At 36.2% G+C, this 19,026-nt stretch overlaps 1 protein-coding gene across 11 annotated transcripts in view; it reads left to right on the forward strand.

Annotated features, from left to right (window-relative positions):
• The first annotated feature begins 218 nt into the window (after window positions 1-218).
• LOC124303442 (catenin delta-2) overlaps window positions 219-19,026 on the forward strand; it is a 29,458-nt gene continuing 10,650 nt past the window's right edge. For 2 of the 11 annotated variants that reach the window (XM_046760634.1, XM_046760635.1), the window contains exons 1-13: window positions 221-1,213; window positions 6,928-7,004; window positions 7,701-7,766; window positions 11,383-11,424; window positions 11,511-11,640; window positions 11,783-12,065; window positions 12,265-12,390; window positions 12,567-12,626; window positions 13,563-14,191; window positions 14,656-15,043; window positions 16,713-17,330; window positions 18,006-18,144; window positions 18,462-18,585. In XM_046760634.1, coding sequence (XP_046616590.1) covers window positions 6,973-7,004; window positions 7,701-7,766; window positions 11,383-11,424; window positions 11,511-11,640; window positions 11,783-12,065; window positions 12,265-12,390; window positions 12,567-12,626; window positions 13,563-14,191; window positions 14,656-15,043; window positions 16,713-17,330; window positions 18,006-18,144; window positions 18,462-18,585 — 2,637 coding nt within the window. In that variant the 5' untranslated portion in view covers window positions 221-1,213; window positions 6,928-6,972. The other 9 variants (XM_046760631.1, XM_046760636.1, XM_046760633.1 and 6 more) reach the window with 9 other exon arrangements.

The following is a 19,026-nucleotide window of genomic DNA, read 5'->3' on the forward strand; positions in this document are numbered from 1 at the left end:
AAAACAATACAACCTTACTATGGTTTATCAGAGTAGATATGACACATATTCTTAAAATTTTTAACTTATCCAACGATATAGCATGTGCAGTGCCCAATATACTGTAGGCTGGCGTGGAATATGCATTGAGGATTTTTCGGTATATACCATCAGGGCGGAGTCTTCCGGCAAGATGGCCGCCGATCTTTGTACTCACTCGTTCCACCGCTGTTTGCATGCGCTGCACTAAGCGCGTGCGCGTGAGTATGTGTGGGGCGTCGTTACTACTTGCCGTGTGTAGGCGTTGGCAAAGCGAGCTGGGTGACATGCCGTGAAGAATTACGGCGTTTCGCGTAATCTTCTGCACGTGTATGATCGAAATAGATGTTCGTTAGCGGTTTTTCGTTGAATGACTACGCGGTGGAATTGTCTTAATAACTTCTTCAATGGACGGAACCGCAATGCGATGGTGAAACGACAGTGAAGTGAACAGTGGGAGCGAACAGCAGAGGGAATATAGAAGCCAGCCACGTATCTTGCAATGGAAACCAACTACTCCTGAGCAGACCAAAGTAATGCACGCGAGGCTGGTGTTTGGTTTCGTGCGGCGGCCGTTTATGTTTTGAATGAATTTTTAATTTTTTTTCTTACTCCGTTTTCACTAGAACTCGCTACGAGTCCATCCCTCTTGCGGAAGAACTATAGTTACGACTAATTACGTTAAATTCTTATTCCTGAAGTGATAACACGTATCAGAAGATTGTGTTCTGCGACCGGGGATATTTGTGTAAGGATCACACGAATGGTGGCAGTACAAAAGTGACAAATGATGTGAAAACTTTTTTCACGAAATCGTAGTAATACTAGTTTTACAATGTAATATTCCAGTTATCGTAACAATAATATGATGTAAATTGAAAGGTTTTACATGGTGTCTCGTGGCTAAAGCGCGAGAATTAATACAAGCTCAATCAAAGTTCTCGAGTCTAGAACGAATTAAAGATTTATGGAAGGCAAAAACCTCGAAGAAAATAGCTCGAAGCATCGCCGGGGGACGCGGCGTGACAGTAGCTGAAACGAGCGAAGACGTGAACCGTTGCATCCGTGAACACAGACGCACGGTTGTCATTTTAATTATATGAGAAGAATAATAATATATCTTTACGAAAAATAAAAGATTTCAACCAATTTAACCGTCGCCGCGCATCATGTTCACCCATGACATTTCACGCAGGTAAGTTGAATTTATCATGTCTTTATACTTGTGAAAAAAATTGTAACATCTTCTCGACGTTGCAATTTGTTTACGCGTTATTTTACCCTGAGCAGAGTTTGGCCCTGCATGATTATTACCTGCCTGCAGCGGGCACTCTGAGTCAATTATTATTTTACGCTTCTTGCATTCAATGGTTGCTTGACAATTGTGGTAAATCCTTTCACAGTACTACAATGTTCAGTTAGCCGATTTTTCTGTTTATATCGTATTAGCTGACTCAATTCCGTAAATATTCCAGGTATTAAGCTTTCCAATATAACTGTATTACAGCCAATCTGTCACTAATTGCAGAGGCGGCCACTTGTCAATGACACATACTTTCTTTTTGTAAACATTTTCGGGTCGCGGTGACGATTGGTGGAGCCTCCCCCCCCCCCGGACCCCTGCCGTCCACCCAAAATTTATTCCGGCTCTTTCATTAGCTCCACTCACCCCCCGTAAGTGGCCATCAGTCAAATGCAACTACTTTTTAGTGACAGAAACGCGCGTGAGCAGAACGAGTAGAATGCACGGATGGCAGGTGAGGAGGGCGTGGGGGGTGTTCCTCTAACAATTCTATTTGGGTATTCATTACTCAGAACAGATTTTTAACCAACGCAATGTGTCGGCATTGCAAATTGACAAAAAAATTAAAATAACTAACACACAAGAAACTACAAACAATAGAATACATCGCGTAACATATCTTATATAATAAAATTGTTCGGTTGATCAGTTGTTTTGACGGCGAATAAAAATAAATAAACGGATAAATTTAAATAACTGATGCAGTGTGATGAACAGAGTAGATACGTGGGCGGGTGAACCTCGAACTATGTATATACGTATACAATATACATACATACCTATATAAGGTTATTGCCAAAGTAGTACGTCACTTGACTTATTGTGACAACCGTCGGTATTCACTTCAGACCTTTTGTTTTTAACGCGGGTACATACTGACAATGAGTATGTACGCTGGGTATGTATACTGCGAGAATTCGTCTAAATGTCTGATGGGCAATTTAACAGGGTAATTCCTCCTGCATTTATGTTAATCAGGGTACATTTAACCGATCGACATTTGTTCACTTTTCGCAATTGGCTGAATTCTTTACTTTCTCCAATCATAAAACATAAAACGAATGTTTGCCCGTAAAATGTACCCTTTTTTTTTGTTCAGGGAGAATCAGAATGAGCGAATAGTTGCCTCTCGAACTAGTGCGAAAGTTGGTTTTCTAATGTCAAATGTTGTGTTTTTGAATCGCGCAATCGAAAAATTTTACGCTCACAATCAGTTTGGTAACCAGATGAAAATTACTTTTTTTAGAAGAGGGGGGTGGGGGGCAGGCTATACACGACAGTATTCTACTCCGTAATTTTAGTAGTTCCGAAAAATTGAGCACGCCATTTTAAATAATGATTGGAGAGATTATACACGCTGAGAGATCATGATACGATCATATTTTGTGCCTCCTTCGTTGTTGTGGAAACCAATTAATTATGTTACGACCTCCACCAATTCAAAATTGAAAAACGCATCATCTACAAATTAGTAGTCTTTTGTATGTGCTGATTTTGGCTACAGCTGTTGAATTTTGTACTCTATAGGTAATCAGGAAACGCAATTTCTGTAAAATTTTGAATAGTTTCAATACGCGTGCATTAGGTGCTATTTAATTGCTATTAAAATATGCAGGTCTCATTCGTTTCTTGAATTATATAAGGGTTTTCTATCGATAAGTTAAATCCACTTCCGCCGCGGTCCAAAAGAGAAGCGCTTGCTTCGGAATCAAATCGTATCGCGATCTTCGTTGCGCAAGAATTACATGAAGCTGAAGCTAGCAGTCGGAGTTAGCACCCAAACGTGTTAAACTTTTTGAAAAGAGAAAAATGCAGTACAGTTTTATCCTCACGATTCTATAAAAGTATTGGGAGTTGAAGGTATTTCGGAAAATTTTTATTTTCGGACTTCATTACCTTCTTCGAATGAACATTGGAAACGTTTAGCTGCTGATTATGGCTGCTAGTTTCATCCTCGTCGAATTACGTGGCATTCATGTGCTTTGAAAATAAGCAGGTGTCATTTGTTTTTCTTTTTTTTTAAATTATATAACGATCTTCTGATCAAAACGCACTTCCGGCCCAAAAGAGAAGTGCTGCCTCGGTATCTAATCGAAATGAGATCTCCGTTGTGCAAGATTTGTGTGCTATTCACGTGCTATCAATAACTAAAATTGTGTAATAATTTCCACTCACATGGCCTGTATAAGAAAGCCGCTTATTTCTTAGCAGACCTACATGGAAACAATAATACGCTCGTTCAGCAAATTTAAGTGTCAATGTACACCGGAAAAAAGCATTGGTTGAACCAAAATCAAAACGGCGATTACTGGTGAGTAAACTCAGATTATCTTCCGGTTGCCATAATTACTCAGTTGATGTGATAAAATATTTTGTGGCAGATGTAAGAGATAACGAAACATTCTATTATATTACAAGATCTTTAGTTGTAACAAAATCCATGTTTGTCCGCCCGTAACCTCCACCATTCTATTTTGTTCAACCAGACTTTTTTCTGTGTGCAGAGACAGCAAGAAATTTTGCTGCCGAAGCAAGAATTTTCACCGCATTAGCAGATTTTATTACGTTGAAGTTAGTAACGTTAACTTCACGATGCAGGTTTAAGAAAAACTGTTTTTTCGCAACCTTAAGATTATATAATATTTGTAAAACCCTAATGGGGCTCATATTTTGAAAAACAAACTCCTTCAAATTCATTCTAAAATTGCAACGTAACGATTTTTTGCGTAATGTTTACTCAGGTTAACGGAAGTAACTTCAATTTTGTACGATTTTCTATGTACCTATATTCCAGTGAGCTACCCAATTTATCACGACTGTTTTTAAACCACCGGCGGAACTGTCGGTTGAAATTAGTATATGATTTACAGGATCGTATAAGATCGTCAACAGTCAATTTTACAGACAAGATCAATGAAAATGGAGAATAACCAACCGAAGTAAATATTTCCTTCGATCTTACGTCATCAGTATTAGACATCTCGTAATTTCATTTTATACTTAATTACATTTCGATCGTAAATCACATGCAGATGGAATGAATTACAATATGATTAAAGAATTTTACAATGAGCGGGAATTAAAATATCAATTCCATTTGTATTTACTAACTAGAGAAAAAATTTGCTTTTTACTTTCACGTTTGATTGTGTGACGGAATCAAGTACAAATTACACATGTAATTAGCAAGCAATTTCGGTTTAATTACAATTTTTACAAATGTAGTTGACATCTTTATCTTCTGCAACTACAATTTTTTAATTTTTAAAATGAATCTGTTCGGAGATGGAAATGTTTACACTTCGAGATGTTCGCCTCATTCTGCATTCTAGGATTGAGCGATACTGACGATACGGTTGTTGCAAAAATCACAAAGGATAATAGACAACGAAACGTAAAGATACAGACAATAGAAATAGAGCATACTAATTAGATAAGAATACTCACCAGCTATGTACAGAAAGAAGATTGACAATCAAGACTCTGTACAATAATTTGTAGACAGATGAGACATACATGTGCGATACAGGTATGGTTCACCCTTCACTTTTTATACAGTGAATTTGCACAATTTCTGCATTAAATCTGAAATATCTTGTATGCGGCTACCTATGTAAATATACGGATGTGTACAAACGTATACAAGTATTATCATCACGTATACTTATATGAATGTTTCTTTCTTTGTACCGTATACCTTCTCCTATATCATTCAACCTATTGCGGTGAAACTTTGGTGAGTTCTGCGCACGCCACGAAGTAATACTAAGTTCGTAGCGCACGCCCGCGAACGTTTCCGAATCGGTACAACCATTTTCCTATAGGTGGCGCGCGAATCGTATCAACAAATGAATGTATTTCACATAGCTTAGGGCTTAAAGCATGTACAGTACATGCTCTAAGGTTTAGGGAGAGTTCGTATGATTTCAAAACACTTTCTTTCAGTGGCATTGCAACGCATGCCGGGAACGAAGCCGCAGGCAACAACTAGTACAAAATACGAATGAAGTCATTGGAAGGAAGTATTTTTGCAAAATCTGAGCATGTTTTGCGCTTTATTACGGCTTACGTAATTTCAAACAATTCTGAGGTCGCAAAATAACAATTTTTTCAATGAACATGCATTGGCAAATTAAACTTGGCGAACTTGAATCTCATGTTTAGAAAGCTACTCACAACAATTCTCAATTTAAAGGAAATCTCCCAGGTACACACGGGGACAGTAGTTCGAGAACTGCGAATTTTTCGGCCGTGCCGATTACCTTGGCAGTAGAGTCAGCCCGCAGCGCCACCACCGGCTTGTGATTACAACTATTTTGTACATTTGGCAGAACACTTATTTACAAATTAAATACTAAAAAATCATTCCTTTACAATGTGAAACACATGTGAACTCTTTTGGAAATTTGATGTAGCTATATTTTTTTGAACTTTTTAAAATCCTTGGCCGAGATATTTTTCCTCTGATAAAGCCACAAGCATGCGGAATTATGCAACAATACGTAACTTGCAGAATTGTACAAGATAATGAGTATTCTAATCTAGATAAAGATCAGATGTAAATATTAATAAGATGAAAATAAAAATTCTCTACAAAAGATGAAAGATTTCTCGTGCAATTATCTCTAAACGGTAAGATGAGCTTAATGTTCATCTAGATAAACAAAAACATAGCAGTGAAAGTACAAAATTCCTAATATACTGAGAAAAAAGAATTGTTTACTTCACACAAAATTTCTTTACATGAGGCAAAAAAAAAAATCATGTTGCTGCAAATTATTTTTGGCGAAAGACAACGAAATATTGGCGGAGTTTACCAGACAATGTACGTTTTTGTAACAACGACAGATTTGGTTAGATCAAGTCAAATTTAGTTTGAGCGACAATATTACATTGTGTTACTAGTGCAGAATGTGGTTGATTTCTGTCGAGAGTGAAGTTTGCGGCATAAACCGTAGGCAAGTGTTACAGCAACCACACGATATTGTCAGATATTGTCGTATGATTACTTTATTTTATGCAACACCTGTGAAGGAAAGTTTGGTTTCCGAATCATTCAAGGTTCTACTGAAAGCATTTAAGATCTTACGCTGAATGGCACTGTGCGTAAAATTGAATTATTCGAAAGTGTGCATGTGCCAAAAATAGCCCTACTATGTCATAAACGTGTAGCGCTTCAATTATGCGCATGCGCTAACGTTATTTTACCGCAGTATACGGAAATGGAGTACTTGAAGCGCGCTTTACAGGATTTGATTTGGTCCAAGAAGAAATTCCAAATTGATTCCCAATCATTTTCGGGAATCTATATCAGAGTCTTGCCTCCGAATGGCGTCACTTTTGTTTCAGCATGCGTTTTTCTTATCTTTGTACCGTAAAAAACAGTAGATAAGACAAAAATGCGTAAAATTTATCTACGATGACTATCTTAGGTAATACTATCTAGATAACGTACGATAAACTTGAGATTTATATTCTCCGAGTAATTTCACATCAGTCTGCTCGTGTGGAAGAGTAAAAAAGCTAGTTTAAATTCAATGGTAGTTGTTTCTACAGTTTATTCTACAGAGAATACTAGTTCATTTAAGAAATTATTATCGTTTTAGGTGAGGCAGCCCGTAGCTGGGAGGAAGCAACAGTGATCAGCTGCTATGTCAAACAATCAGCTGGTTGACTCCTGTCTGTAAGTCTAAATTTTGCAAATTTTTCTGTACACACACCTTTATGTGGTTTCCGATATATTTTCTCTTATTTGAGATAGAAAAAATGTAATTAAAGCAAGAAGGAGATAAGAAATAAGTAGAGAATAAATTTTGAAAATGAGGGTTTTCCTTAAACCGATCAGACGATGTCTGGATCTTCGTAACGGTCGTATTTTTCACTCTTACTAAAAAGTGGACTGGACACAAATAATTCAGTTATTTTAACTCTCGAAGACTGAGTGAATGATTGAAGAAAATAAATCACGCAGTAACAAACTTTATGCTCATTTCTTTTTCATCTCATAAACCATCAATAGTTACACACGCTGAATTTAATTCCTATACTTTTGTTACATTGACGTTGCAAATTCCTATTGAATTTCACAGTAACTTGCTTGATCCGCGGTATAGTTGGGAAGAAAACAGTACATTATGTAACAAGAGAATAATTGGTCTTATCCCCGTGTTACATAATGTACCTACTATTTTTCACGCAAATTCCCTCATATACTTTTTCCCCGCTTATCAGGTTAACAAAGTTGCTATTATAGTTGAACCGGGAATAGAATTATTTTTGTAACAAGTTGGAAAGTGGGTGCAATTAATATATGATTTCTAATACAATATTTTGCATAATAAAGTGAACTTTCTAAAATGAAGAACACAATGTAAACTAGGCTGGTGAATCGGCGGATCGAGCAGAGACAAGAGCACAACATAACGCGCACTGAAATTACGCAGAGGTGACTAATTAGCTGACGCATCGCACGTTTTAGCACGCTGTAACTCGGGCTAATGAGACTGCGGATTAGCACCAATGTTGAAAGCTCTAGGTAGCATGAATTACCCTCACTATCCAGTATTTTGTTATTCTTTTAAATTATAAGCTGTATCGGTTTTAGTCTACTTGTACAGTGTAATTGTGTAACTGAAAACCTGTAGTGGAAAAGGCTTTCAAATATTGCCTTGGACATTTCTAAATACTATAAATAATCTTATTTTGAAACACGTTATTGTACAGATCTTTCGAGGCATGAAATTTAATAAATTCAATAAGTAATAAAAGTGGTACGATATTTTGAGCCAATACTTCTTCTTGTGCTCTGTTTGAATATTTTTAGTACGACACAAATTATCTCCGCATTATAAATAGCTTACCACCATTCTGTACATTTTTTTGTACCTAGACTTTACAATAGTGTTGAAATTTTAGTAATTTTTTTCATTTTGACGTTTCATGGTAATCGTTAGTGACTGAAATTGGTTTAATAATTATTTTATCATCTTTGAACGAGGAAACCTATTACACTTGTGCATGGTAATATCGTGTAACCATATTCGACCAAAGATAGCCAGCCTTATGAGAGTTGGCGTGTCCGCAAATTTAAATGGTAATCTACCGATAGTTCAAAAAATATCCAGTAAATATTAATGTCTCACAAACGTTATCGACAAAACACCTACTGACATCTTATTTTACCGTCAAACACTCAAATTGACAATAGTACCAACTAGCATCTAACGGAAAAATTGCCCACGGCAAGCTCTCTTTGGTAGGATATGGTTACTGAATGATTGTAGTAAGTAGGAGGTAGTGAGTAAAGAGATTAAGTGGTTCAGACTCGTTCGGAAGATTCGCGTTAGAGTTGTTATTGTACGAGAGCGAGTCACTGAAGCGAGCACACTTGTAGCCAAGAAACGAATCGATAACGACGATAGCGCGCGCGCCTGCGCGAACCGACACTTCTGATTCGACCACTGAGCTACAAGCACGTGTATTGTAGCTATTGAAAGCAGTATTCAGGCCATGTAGTACTCCTACCTTTACCGACCGAACAAACTCACCCTTTTTCTTCCTATATTAAATAAACGAAGGGAAAGGGTTCAAATTTCGACGGCACATCGCTCTTTTGTAGCGGAATTTAGGAAAGTTACTCACATTCCAAAAATGTGCTGTTTTTTGACCCGTGGTACTATTTCCACATTTCCCGCATTTCAGGGGCCAAAAAGTGCATAGTTGAGACACTTTCCACCATTCCGCAAAGAATAAGGATTAAAATGAGCTGTCGTTAAACTGTTTTCATGCAATATTGAGGTCGCTAGACGAGAAATAAGAATGACAATAATTTCGTAAATAAAAGATGGAAATGTCGAAATAGTAGGACGTGTCAAAAGACGACACTTTTTTGACGATTTTCGAGATATGAGTAACTTTTGTGAATTCTACTATAAAAGAGCGATGCGCCGCCGAAATTTGAACCTTTCCATTCGTTTGTTTATTTAGTATAGGAATTAAAAGGGTGAATTTGCTCGGTCAGTAAATTTAGGAGTATTACAAGACCTTAAGCAAAGAAACGAAATAAAGATTAGGTAGTAAATACCTAGTGGGAGACTTCTAGCCGAAAAACAGGAAACCAGAGAGGGAAACATTAAGATGATATCCTGTCTGTCCCTCCTCATTTGTCCCTTAACTAACCGATCACGTAACAAACGTGGTTTCGGCCAATCAGGGTTCATATTCTGTAATTTCACTTTTCACATTTCTCACCATCGAAGCACTGTAATTGGTTTGCAAAATTTAGTCAAACTGCGCGTTGATATTGTTAACAAAATTATGATCGTGAAAATGTACTTCTTTTATAGAATCCTAAGTTTTCGATAAGGCTGAAATTAATAACATTAACGTAACGAAACAGCTGGGCAAAAGTCATTATTGCGCAATTTTCGAATACCTCGAGGAGTCGGCTTTACGAAACATAAGTATATTTTATTTATCATGGTTTACTAAATTTTGAAGATTTTTATAGATGCGAAGTACCGATTTTTCTTAAACATACATCGTTACAGTAACGTTGCTAACTTCATCCTTCTAGTTTTCGTATTTTAGCGCCACCATTGATTGAAAACCAGGATATCTGCACGCAGTTTGTACGTTTTCTGTAAATCGCGTGGCAAACTTAACGTTCAGTATAGCTGTGAGGCTTTTTTTATTGTTGTATTGAGACAATGTGTTGTAAGAAACATTTAGATTAGTACTATTCCTACCACCAAAATTCAGTAGTAAAATTCTGTAATTGAATTGGACAACTACTGCATCGACATACTGCACATAAACATCATTTCAACATGTTTTCCGTCACTATAGTACATTAAATTTGAATTTATGATAGTCTTTTTTTCTGTAAGTACAACAAACTTTTTGCATTGAAGTAGCGTTTAAAAGGTCAAGATTACATCATAGGAATATCATTTCATTTATATTTACCGAGATGTTTACTATCATTGGTGCAAATATAATTAATTGGTTTTTTTTTTATTTCACCTCTATTCTTAATTTTTAATTCAATAGGTGGGGTTCGTTGATTCTTAATGTTGTACCCAAGCTGCACTTAAATTTTAAGTTGCAATTAAATTTTTTGCTCGTAAACGACTGAAAAATAGTAAAATGTAAACAAAATTACAGAGCAATCTCCGGGTTAAAAAGTGTAACTTTCGTACCTTTGTGTTCCGTTTACATACATACTACTGAATCTCTGGAATAAGTGTTTATGCATTTCACTGGCGGCATTGTCGAAAGAAAATGCAGAAAACGCTAGAGTGTATTACGGTAGTGGGGGAAGCACCCGAGCACGGATTAAGAGAAGTGGCACTATTGGGAGGTTGTACTGTAATAAATAAGATAACCAGTCCAAGTCATCGTTGAACATATTTAATTATGTACAGTAGACTCTGTTTGAATTTTTGCTTCCAATTTTCAATATTGTGAGCACCTCACTTATAAGCTTGTGCCCAAAAATCGTTTAGGAAGCTCTTAGCGTCAGGATTGACCACCAATAAGGTCCGATGGCAAGGCAACTGCACAAGAATGAGCATGTGCACATTGACTCCCTCATCAGTGGCTTTTGCAGATGCTCAACTAAGTCACACATGGTTTTTTCGAGATAGAAAACTTTGCATTTCTATGCCAATCACACTTAGTTTTCCTGACAGAGCTCTTTCAGCCTTTAAGTTGAACTTTTTGTAAACAACCACTGCTGTACTGCAAATAAGGAAAGTGGTTAGAAAACGCAATAGCAATATCTGTGTCTCAAATCTACCATCGCTAAGTCGATTTTATTGTTGTACCTGCAGCAACAATATTTTTTTATTGCTGATTGCATGATCGATTACAAGAATGCAAGAGTTAATGTTTCTAGTCTTATTTTATTCATTTCTTTTCGCGAGATTATTCTTCTGTACATTGATAAAGGTTAACTAATAGTGAAGAAACTTCATGCAGTAAAATTTTTTTTTGTTGCTTGTTTTTACCTATGAATTTTATAGCTGCAGAGGGCTAAAATATATTTCACCTTTTTTCAGACGAGTACTTCAAGAAAAAGGTCCAGACATGCCTCAATATACGTAAGTACTTTGAGATATTAATTAGTTCCTCATTGACTTTTTCATTAATATGCAGAATTTAATTATGACTCAATTTTGTGCCACAGAGGACAAAATGACACTGATTACCATGGTAGCAATGGACAGACTGATACACACTCCTTGCACTCTTCACATTTATCTGTACAAGAAGATCCATTGGTCATGCGATCCCACAAACAGCAAACATCTCAGCAGGTATATTCTCACATTCTGCAACCTCAGACTTACTCAGTTATGGTGGAAACTCACCAAACGTCACCTATGGAAGTGAAAAAGTCACAGCCTGTTTCACACCACTTATCAGTATTGTATAGTTAATGGTATAATTCTACTTCAGGTCACAACAGTTACCAAGGTTGTGCGCGAAGTCTCCCACATGGAACCAGACACGGGTGCTGTAAGCTACATGTCAGTGCCACTGTTGCCACAGGATTACCAGCATGCTGATCCACGATATCAAGCAGACCCTTATATGGTTGGATTTGAGCATTACGACGGATATTTGGGCTATCCCGCACAACCTGGATATCCTGGACCTCATGGGCTTTACATGCCACGACCTCATTCTCCTCATAGTCCGCACAGCCCGTCCGAACATAGTCATGCTTCTCCGACTCATGGTAACACTGTTTACTTGATTTTATCAATAATGTAAAGATTAATAAAATAATAATAATAATAAATATAAGTGGAAAAGAGTTTTTCCTTTTTTATTTGAAGACCGAATTCTGCTGCAGTGGATATATTTTCAATTCTCGATGAATCACTTTTTATTAATCCTTACAACCACTTCACTGTTGAATATATTTCTTGTCACAGAGTATTTACGAAAATCAGCTCCTTACTTAGAAGCAGGCTATAACGATGTGGACCCAGGCTTGAACTCGGGATTGCAAGATCATTATCGTATCACGCCTAGTCCCGGAGGCCCTGGAGACCAATATGGTGAATAATTTGCTCATTTTCACGTCGTTTCAGACGATGTTATTTAATCGCGTTTTAAGAACTATTAGTATTAATGGGCATGGGCACAGATATTGTCTTTAACTTGTGTTTAACAGATGTTTGTTCTGCTATTATCATAAGCAGTGCTTGTATTCATAGAAATAATTTTCCTTTAGATCAAATCAGTAACTCATGGAACATGGATGATTCTGGAGAACCTTCTCAACATCCACATGGTAACTACATATTTATAAATATTACATTATACTACTGTAAACGAACTGAATCTTTGACTGACAGCTTACGTAGGTATGTTCAACTTGAACGTATCCAAGTAACTACATTGAATAAGACTGCAATGCAATCTATTCAGCACAAAAATTGGAACTTGTTGGAAAATTTTACCGTTTGAAAAATGGCAGCAATTTTGCTCATCCACAAAATAAAAAAACACGTATTCCCTCAGTCAGGCAATATCAAGATTTAACAATGAGTATGTATTCTTTCAAATTGAAAGATAGTGTTCATCGGACAGAATGACTGGAATATCATTTAGAAATACAATAAGAATGAAAACAATGTAGGTTCTGAATTTCTATGTGCAAACGTCAGCCTGTGTTCCTTATGGTGTACCTAAGTAAAACCAAGTAAGATTGAACGTTTGAACTCGAAAATCTAAGGAATTTGGGATCAGCTAATCTATAGCCACCGTAATAAATAATTATGGTATTGTCACTATCGGCAAGTGAATTTACATTGAAACCAGACTGCATAAAATAATTTCGGGCATAATTCTTACATAGAATTATGAATTTTTGGATCCATCAATTCAGGATTTAAATTTGATAATCGAGTCGTTATTCTTATCAGTAATTTCAGAGAAAGTTGATTGATTGTAAAATACCTTTCAAATTTGAGGAGAATATATTTGAGTAGAAAATTTCCTTGCGCATCTCTTTTTTCTGTATGAAAAAATTCATGATTGTGTACATTCCTTAGATATTTGTACAACGTTTTATCTCTGTTATTACAAGTGACTCTGTCTTATGGAAATTCTCTGACAGTAATAAGTTGAAAAATAAATTGATGTTGATCTGCCATCCCGAAATTTGCCAAGTATTTTTGTTTTCACTTATTTACAAGAATCATTTTACATTGACCTGTTTCATTAGATGAGGCCAAAGTTGCATATGGTTATGTCTCTCCTTCGCCATATGGTCCAGTAGGATATGGGCCCGGGGTTGTAGGCATGGGATCCGTAGGTGTGCCGGGAGAGGTGCCTGTTGGTTACGAGGAAGGTCATCCTGCACCTTTGTCGAGTGGTGTGCCCCCTGGAATATTCGAGGATGACGTTCATATCCAACGATTGCAAGCACGTCATCCCGCTGTTCCAGGAATGGCAAGTCCGTTGGACGATGATCAGAAATCAACGCGATGGAGGGATCCGAACTTATCGGAAGTGATCGGCTTCCTAAGTAATCCAAACAATGTGATTAAGGCAAATGCTGCAGCTTATTTGCAACATTTATGTTATATGGACGATCCCAATAAACAGAAGACTCGTAGCCTTGGTGGAATACCGCCATTGGTTCAATTGTTGAATCACGATAGTCCTGATGTATACAGAAATGCTTGCGGAGCTCTCAGAAATCTTTCTTATGGAAGACAAAACGATGAAAATAAACGAGCCATAAAGAACGCTGGTGGCGTTCCTGCTCTTATTAATTTACTCAGAAGAACGTCTGATGCTGATGTTAAAGAACTTGTTACTGGAGTTTTATGGAACTTATCTTCTTGTGAAGTAAGATGTTCATCATTCTACCACCTCCGTCTGTATATTAATAAGAAATATTTTAGTAATAACTCCCCAAAGTATATTGAAGTTAAATTTATAATCAAGTCGTGTCGAAATTTATACTCTGAAAGAGAGCTTATACCGATGAGTCAATGTATCGGTGTCATCAAAATTTTGAGTATGATTTGTTTACTATTATTGTAAAATTACTTTTTTCTGCAAAATTATCCACTTATTGACTGACCTACCTTAACTTGAATGAAATGTAACTGCTGCCAAATCTAATTTGCCAATCGATTTTTTATATTATTTTACCCACTCAGCAAAGTCCTCATGATTTATTGTAATCGAACTGAGAAACGTAAACACTTTAGTGGAAATTGAACTTTCAAAATTACATCAACACGTTTCATTAATCGTTGGTTAGACACCACTTATTAATAATCTTAATTCTTTGTATATTTTTCTAGGACTTGAAACGATCAATAATCGATGACGGAGTAACAATGGTAGTTAATAATATTATTATCCCGCATAGCGGTTGGGATCCAAATTCTACAAGTGGAGAAACGTGCTGGTCAACTGTCTTCAGAAACGCATCGGGTGTGCTAAGGAATGTGTCTAGCGCTGGTGAATATGCCAGAAAGAAACTGAGAGAGTGCGAGGGTCTGGTAGATGCCTTGCTATACGTCGTTAGATCTGCTATTGAGAAATCAAACATAGGAAATAAAATTGTAGAAAATTGCGTCTGCATTCTTAGGAATCTAAGCTACAGATGTCAAGAGGTTGAAGATCCAAACTATGACAAACATCCGATACAGTCCACTGTGCAAAACAGAGTCTCAGCACCTGCCAAAGGTAAATATACTAATCATTTTTGAGTATCGAGATGAGCTATGGGTTTGAAAATAAAGAAACGTTCATGATGCGACTCTCATCCCTTAATTAAAACACAGTACATTATACAAAAATCAAATATTTAAACTCTTATTAAAAATGTTCCACCAATATATAAATGAAGTATTGAAGTATTTGCTATGCACGTACTAAAACAAGTACGCTATCAACATCTACATAAATTTGTGTGATCGGAAACTTTACTCCACTGCGAGAATAAATTTTTCCATTGACCCCTTTGCACATCTCTATTGGTGGTGACACAAACATCTCTAATGTGATCGAAATTGGAGATGGTGGCCTCCAGTCTCTGATCAATCTGTCATGGAATGAGCAATCAATTGTTGCATAGAAGTCAATCATAGATCACAAATGTTCACGTTAGGTCCAATCAGAAGTCTTGTATTATCTGTTCACTAGTTGTCGATCTTTTTATTTGTTAACACTTTCGTGGGCAAATATCAATTTATCAAATATTCCTATGACAAAAGCTGACATGAATTTAATAATAGTAGAAAACATATGATGTTGGATTTGGTGGGAAGCCATTTTTCACTATTCATAAATAGGGTTAGAAACATCAGTAGTCATTAGCAAACGTTACCATCATTTTTTATTTGGAATGATACCACGATTTCACAGAAGTGAAAAAATGCATAGACTCGTCAAGTATCTGATACTTCAATCAAAGTAGATACTGTGTTGAACGTCAATAGAGTACAACTTCTAGTAGGTACTACAGTGTTAGTAGGTCAGGACATGGAAAGTTTACCTTCAGATACTATCTTGCAGGAAACTTAATCCATGCACAGTTTTTGAAATAATACATGTCCAGAGTCATCTTATCTTTGCTGTTACCTATAATTTTTAAGACATTTGTTATCTGGGATTGCTAAAAGCCTATTTTATAGTTAGCAATATTATTATTCATCTGACTTTATATCAATACAATAATCTACTGGAGATATTTGATTTTTAAAAAGTGTTGAGAATAATTTAAGCCACACAGAAAAACAAAACATGATTAGAAATGTTCACGTGGTAGAGTTATAGAAGTATAATATGGTAATTTCCTTGTAACTAGAACCAGATAAAAAGAAAATTTCAATCTTTTTAGCATACGGTTTATGCCAAGGTAAGATATCATTGTAATGTTATTGCCGAATGCTTATTTTGTACAACGTGTTCAAGTTGATTCTTTGCTTTCCATGAATGACCAGACATTTGTAACCCTTAGGGTTGAATATTGCCCAGAATATATGCATCGCTAGCTTTCCACAGCCAATCAGCGTGAACATTAGTGATTACTGTTTCATTTCTGAGCTGATACATGCCAAATTTTAAAGAATTTTTAATATGCTTTCTAATATAAAACTGGATTTCTACAACTGCAAATGGTGTGAACAAAATGAAACGCCATTTATTATTTTGGATAATAATTGATATTTGTTTTTCTTTTCTCTTAAGGCATTGAATATGATCAACAGAGAAAAAGAAAAATAATACGCCGCATATATAATTTTTTATTTTATTTTCATTTTGCTCAATTGAAATAAATAAGTTCCTCTTTTTAATCTCCTTCAGAATTAAAATTTTAAAAGAGTTCTTATTTTTTTGGTTTATTCCATAGGAGAAAATCTGGGATGCTTTGGTGGTAGTAAAAAGAAAAAAGATGGTCAACCGGTTCAAAAAGAAGCGATGACCTCCCGCACAACTAATCCTAGAAATGAACCGGTTAAGGGGATGGAACTACTTTGGCAACCTGAAGTAGTTCAGTCATATTTGAGTCTCTTACAAACGTGTTCGAACCCTGAAACTCTTGAAGCAGCAGCGGGAGCTCTGCAAAATCTTGCAGCCTGCTATTGGCAACCGAGTATCGAGATGCGCGCAGCTGTTAGAAAAGAAAAGGGTCTTCCAATTTTGGTAGAGCTCCTTCGAATGGAAGTTGACAGAGTAGTATGCGCGGTCGCGACGGCTCTAAGAAATCTGGCAATAGACCAGCGAAATAAAGAGCTTATAGGAAAATATGCGATGAGAGATCTCATCCAAAAATTGCCATCAGGAAATAATCAACACGATCAAGGTACCAGTGACGATACGATAGCTGCTGTCTTGGCAACACTGAATGAAGTTATAAAGAAAAATGCCGAGTTTTCAAGATCACTACTTGATGCTGGTGGTGTGGAAAGGCTTATGAATATCACTAGACAGAGACAAAAATACACTCCTCGTGTTCTCAAGTTCTCAGGTTAGTACTCGTGTCTAAAGATGAATTCAACGCGTATGACATCTTATCATCAAATACCGTGGAATTCTATAGTATCTGAAAAAGTGTTGTTAAAAAAGATTGACATTGCGAATCAGCAGTTTTTTGGTTACCATGGCACATGATTTTGTATGCAGTTCAAGACCAGTTTTGTGAAATTTTTTTTTATGAATAACAAATCACAATTTTCATGTTTTCAATTTCGAATATTTTTACTCATCTTCCACTAGTTTTCTCTTTCTGACGAAGATGAATAAATGTAGGAACTTTACTTTTTTGGAATCCAAACTTGAATAAAAAAAGGCAGGAAATCATGAGATATTATACTAGTTTGACATGTATAGTGAATGTTTAATTAGTACTGAAATATTCATATCTATATTATTATAACTACGACAGACTACAATCATATTCTATTGAAATAGAATTTCTTTTCTTCCCTCTACATCTAAGAGATTATCAGAAGCATAACAGTTACTGAATTATCACATTACATGTCAACTAGTGATGTGATAATAGTGATTACTGAGCCTCATGCTTCCTACAAGTCTAAAAATGATTTGTTATTATATTTCTTGCATTCGACAAGATTGAATTGTAATAATATTAAATTAACAGCCACTGGAAAAAATTTGGTAATTTTTTGTTTTTTACCAGGACAAGTTTTGTTTACCATGTGGCAGCATCAAGAACTGAGAGATGTTTACAAGAAACATGGCTGGAAGGAACAAGACTTTGTCACAAAAACTGTGGCAGCTAGAAACTCTGGACCGAATTCTCCTAATAATGCCAACAGGTATTAGAATCAGTTCAATTTACATTGAGAGCATGACGGTTAACAAAGTACCTCGTAATTCCGTTCTAAAAACATTTTACTACTCACGTATACTCGTCATTTCATGTCTTGAACACACTTTATTATAATTATAAAATAAGTCATGATTTTATTTGCTACTGATAACATTTTATGTTGTTCTTATTTTATGTTTAGGGACTCTGCTTAACTTTATTCTATAACAACTCACGATATTGTATTGATATTTATTACAAAAAAAAAAAAACTGCAGAGTCCCATCCCAGTTTAAAGCCTTCTGATTCTATATAAAATTTTAGCTTTGATTGCAGTACTCTGAATCGACCAATGGCGAGTCAAGGAAGCACACGATACGAAGATCGTACCATGCAAAGGCCTAGTCAAAATTCCAACAACGTAGGACGGCCTACAATGTATCAGCAGGTAAGCAAAGTTTCAAAAACAATTTCACAATGCTTTATGTTTCTGACCTGTGGTTCATGTATTATTTATGAAAACTTTGTTTTGTAATTTTCATTTAAACTTAATTTATTTTTCATTCCACACCACTAACCCTTATGGATACATGTAATCCAATCAATTACTATTTAGTAAACAAAAAGTGGACAACTCAAAATGTGAAGCGATGAGTGAGCCAACATTAAGTAGAATCGGTTTTACTCGCTATGTGTACAGGGTCATTTATTAAATAATGGCCACAAGTGCAACCGGCGCAGTAGATTTTACCTGAAGCCCACTTGAGCGGCTCTTTTCTTACTCGAGATTGGGTAGCCGGTATTTAATAAATGACTGTAAATGCATGGGTGGTTTTCCTATCATGTGACGCACTTTTGAACCTTGTGCCCACGGATTTGTTTGTAAGCG

Source organism: Neodiprion virginianus, chromosome 4, assembly GCF_021901495.1.
Source record: "Neodiprion virginianus isolate iyNeoVirg1 chromosome 4, iyNeoVirg1.1, whole genome shotgun sequence".
Lineage (NCBI taxonomy): Eukaryota > Metazoa > Arthropoda > Insecta > Hymenoptera > Diprionidae > Neodiprion > Neodiprion virginianus.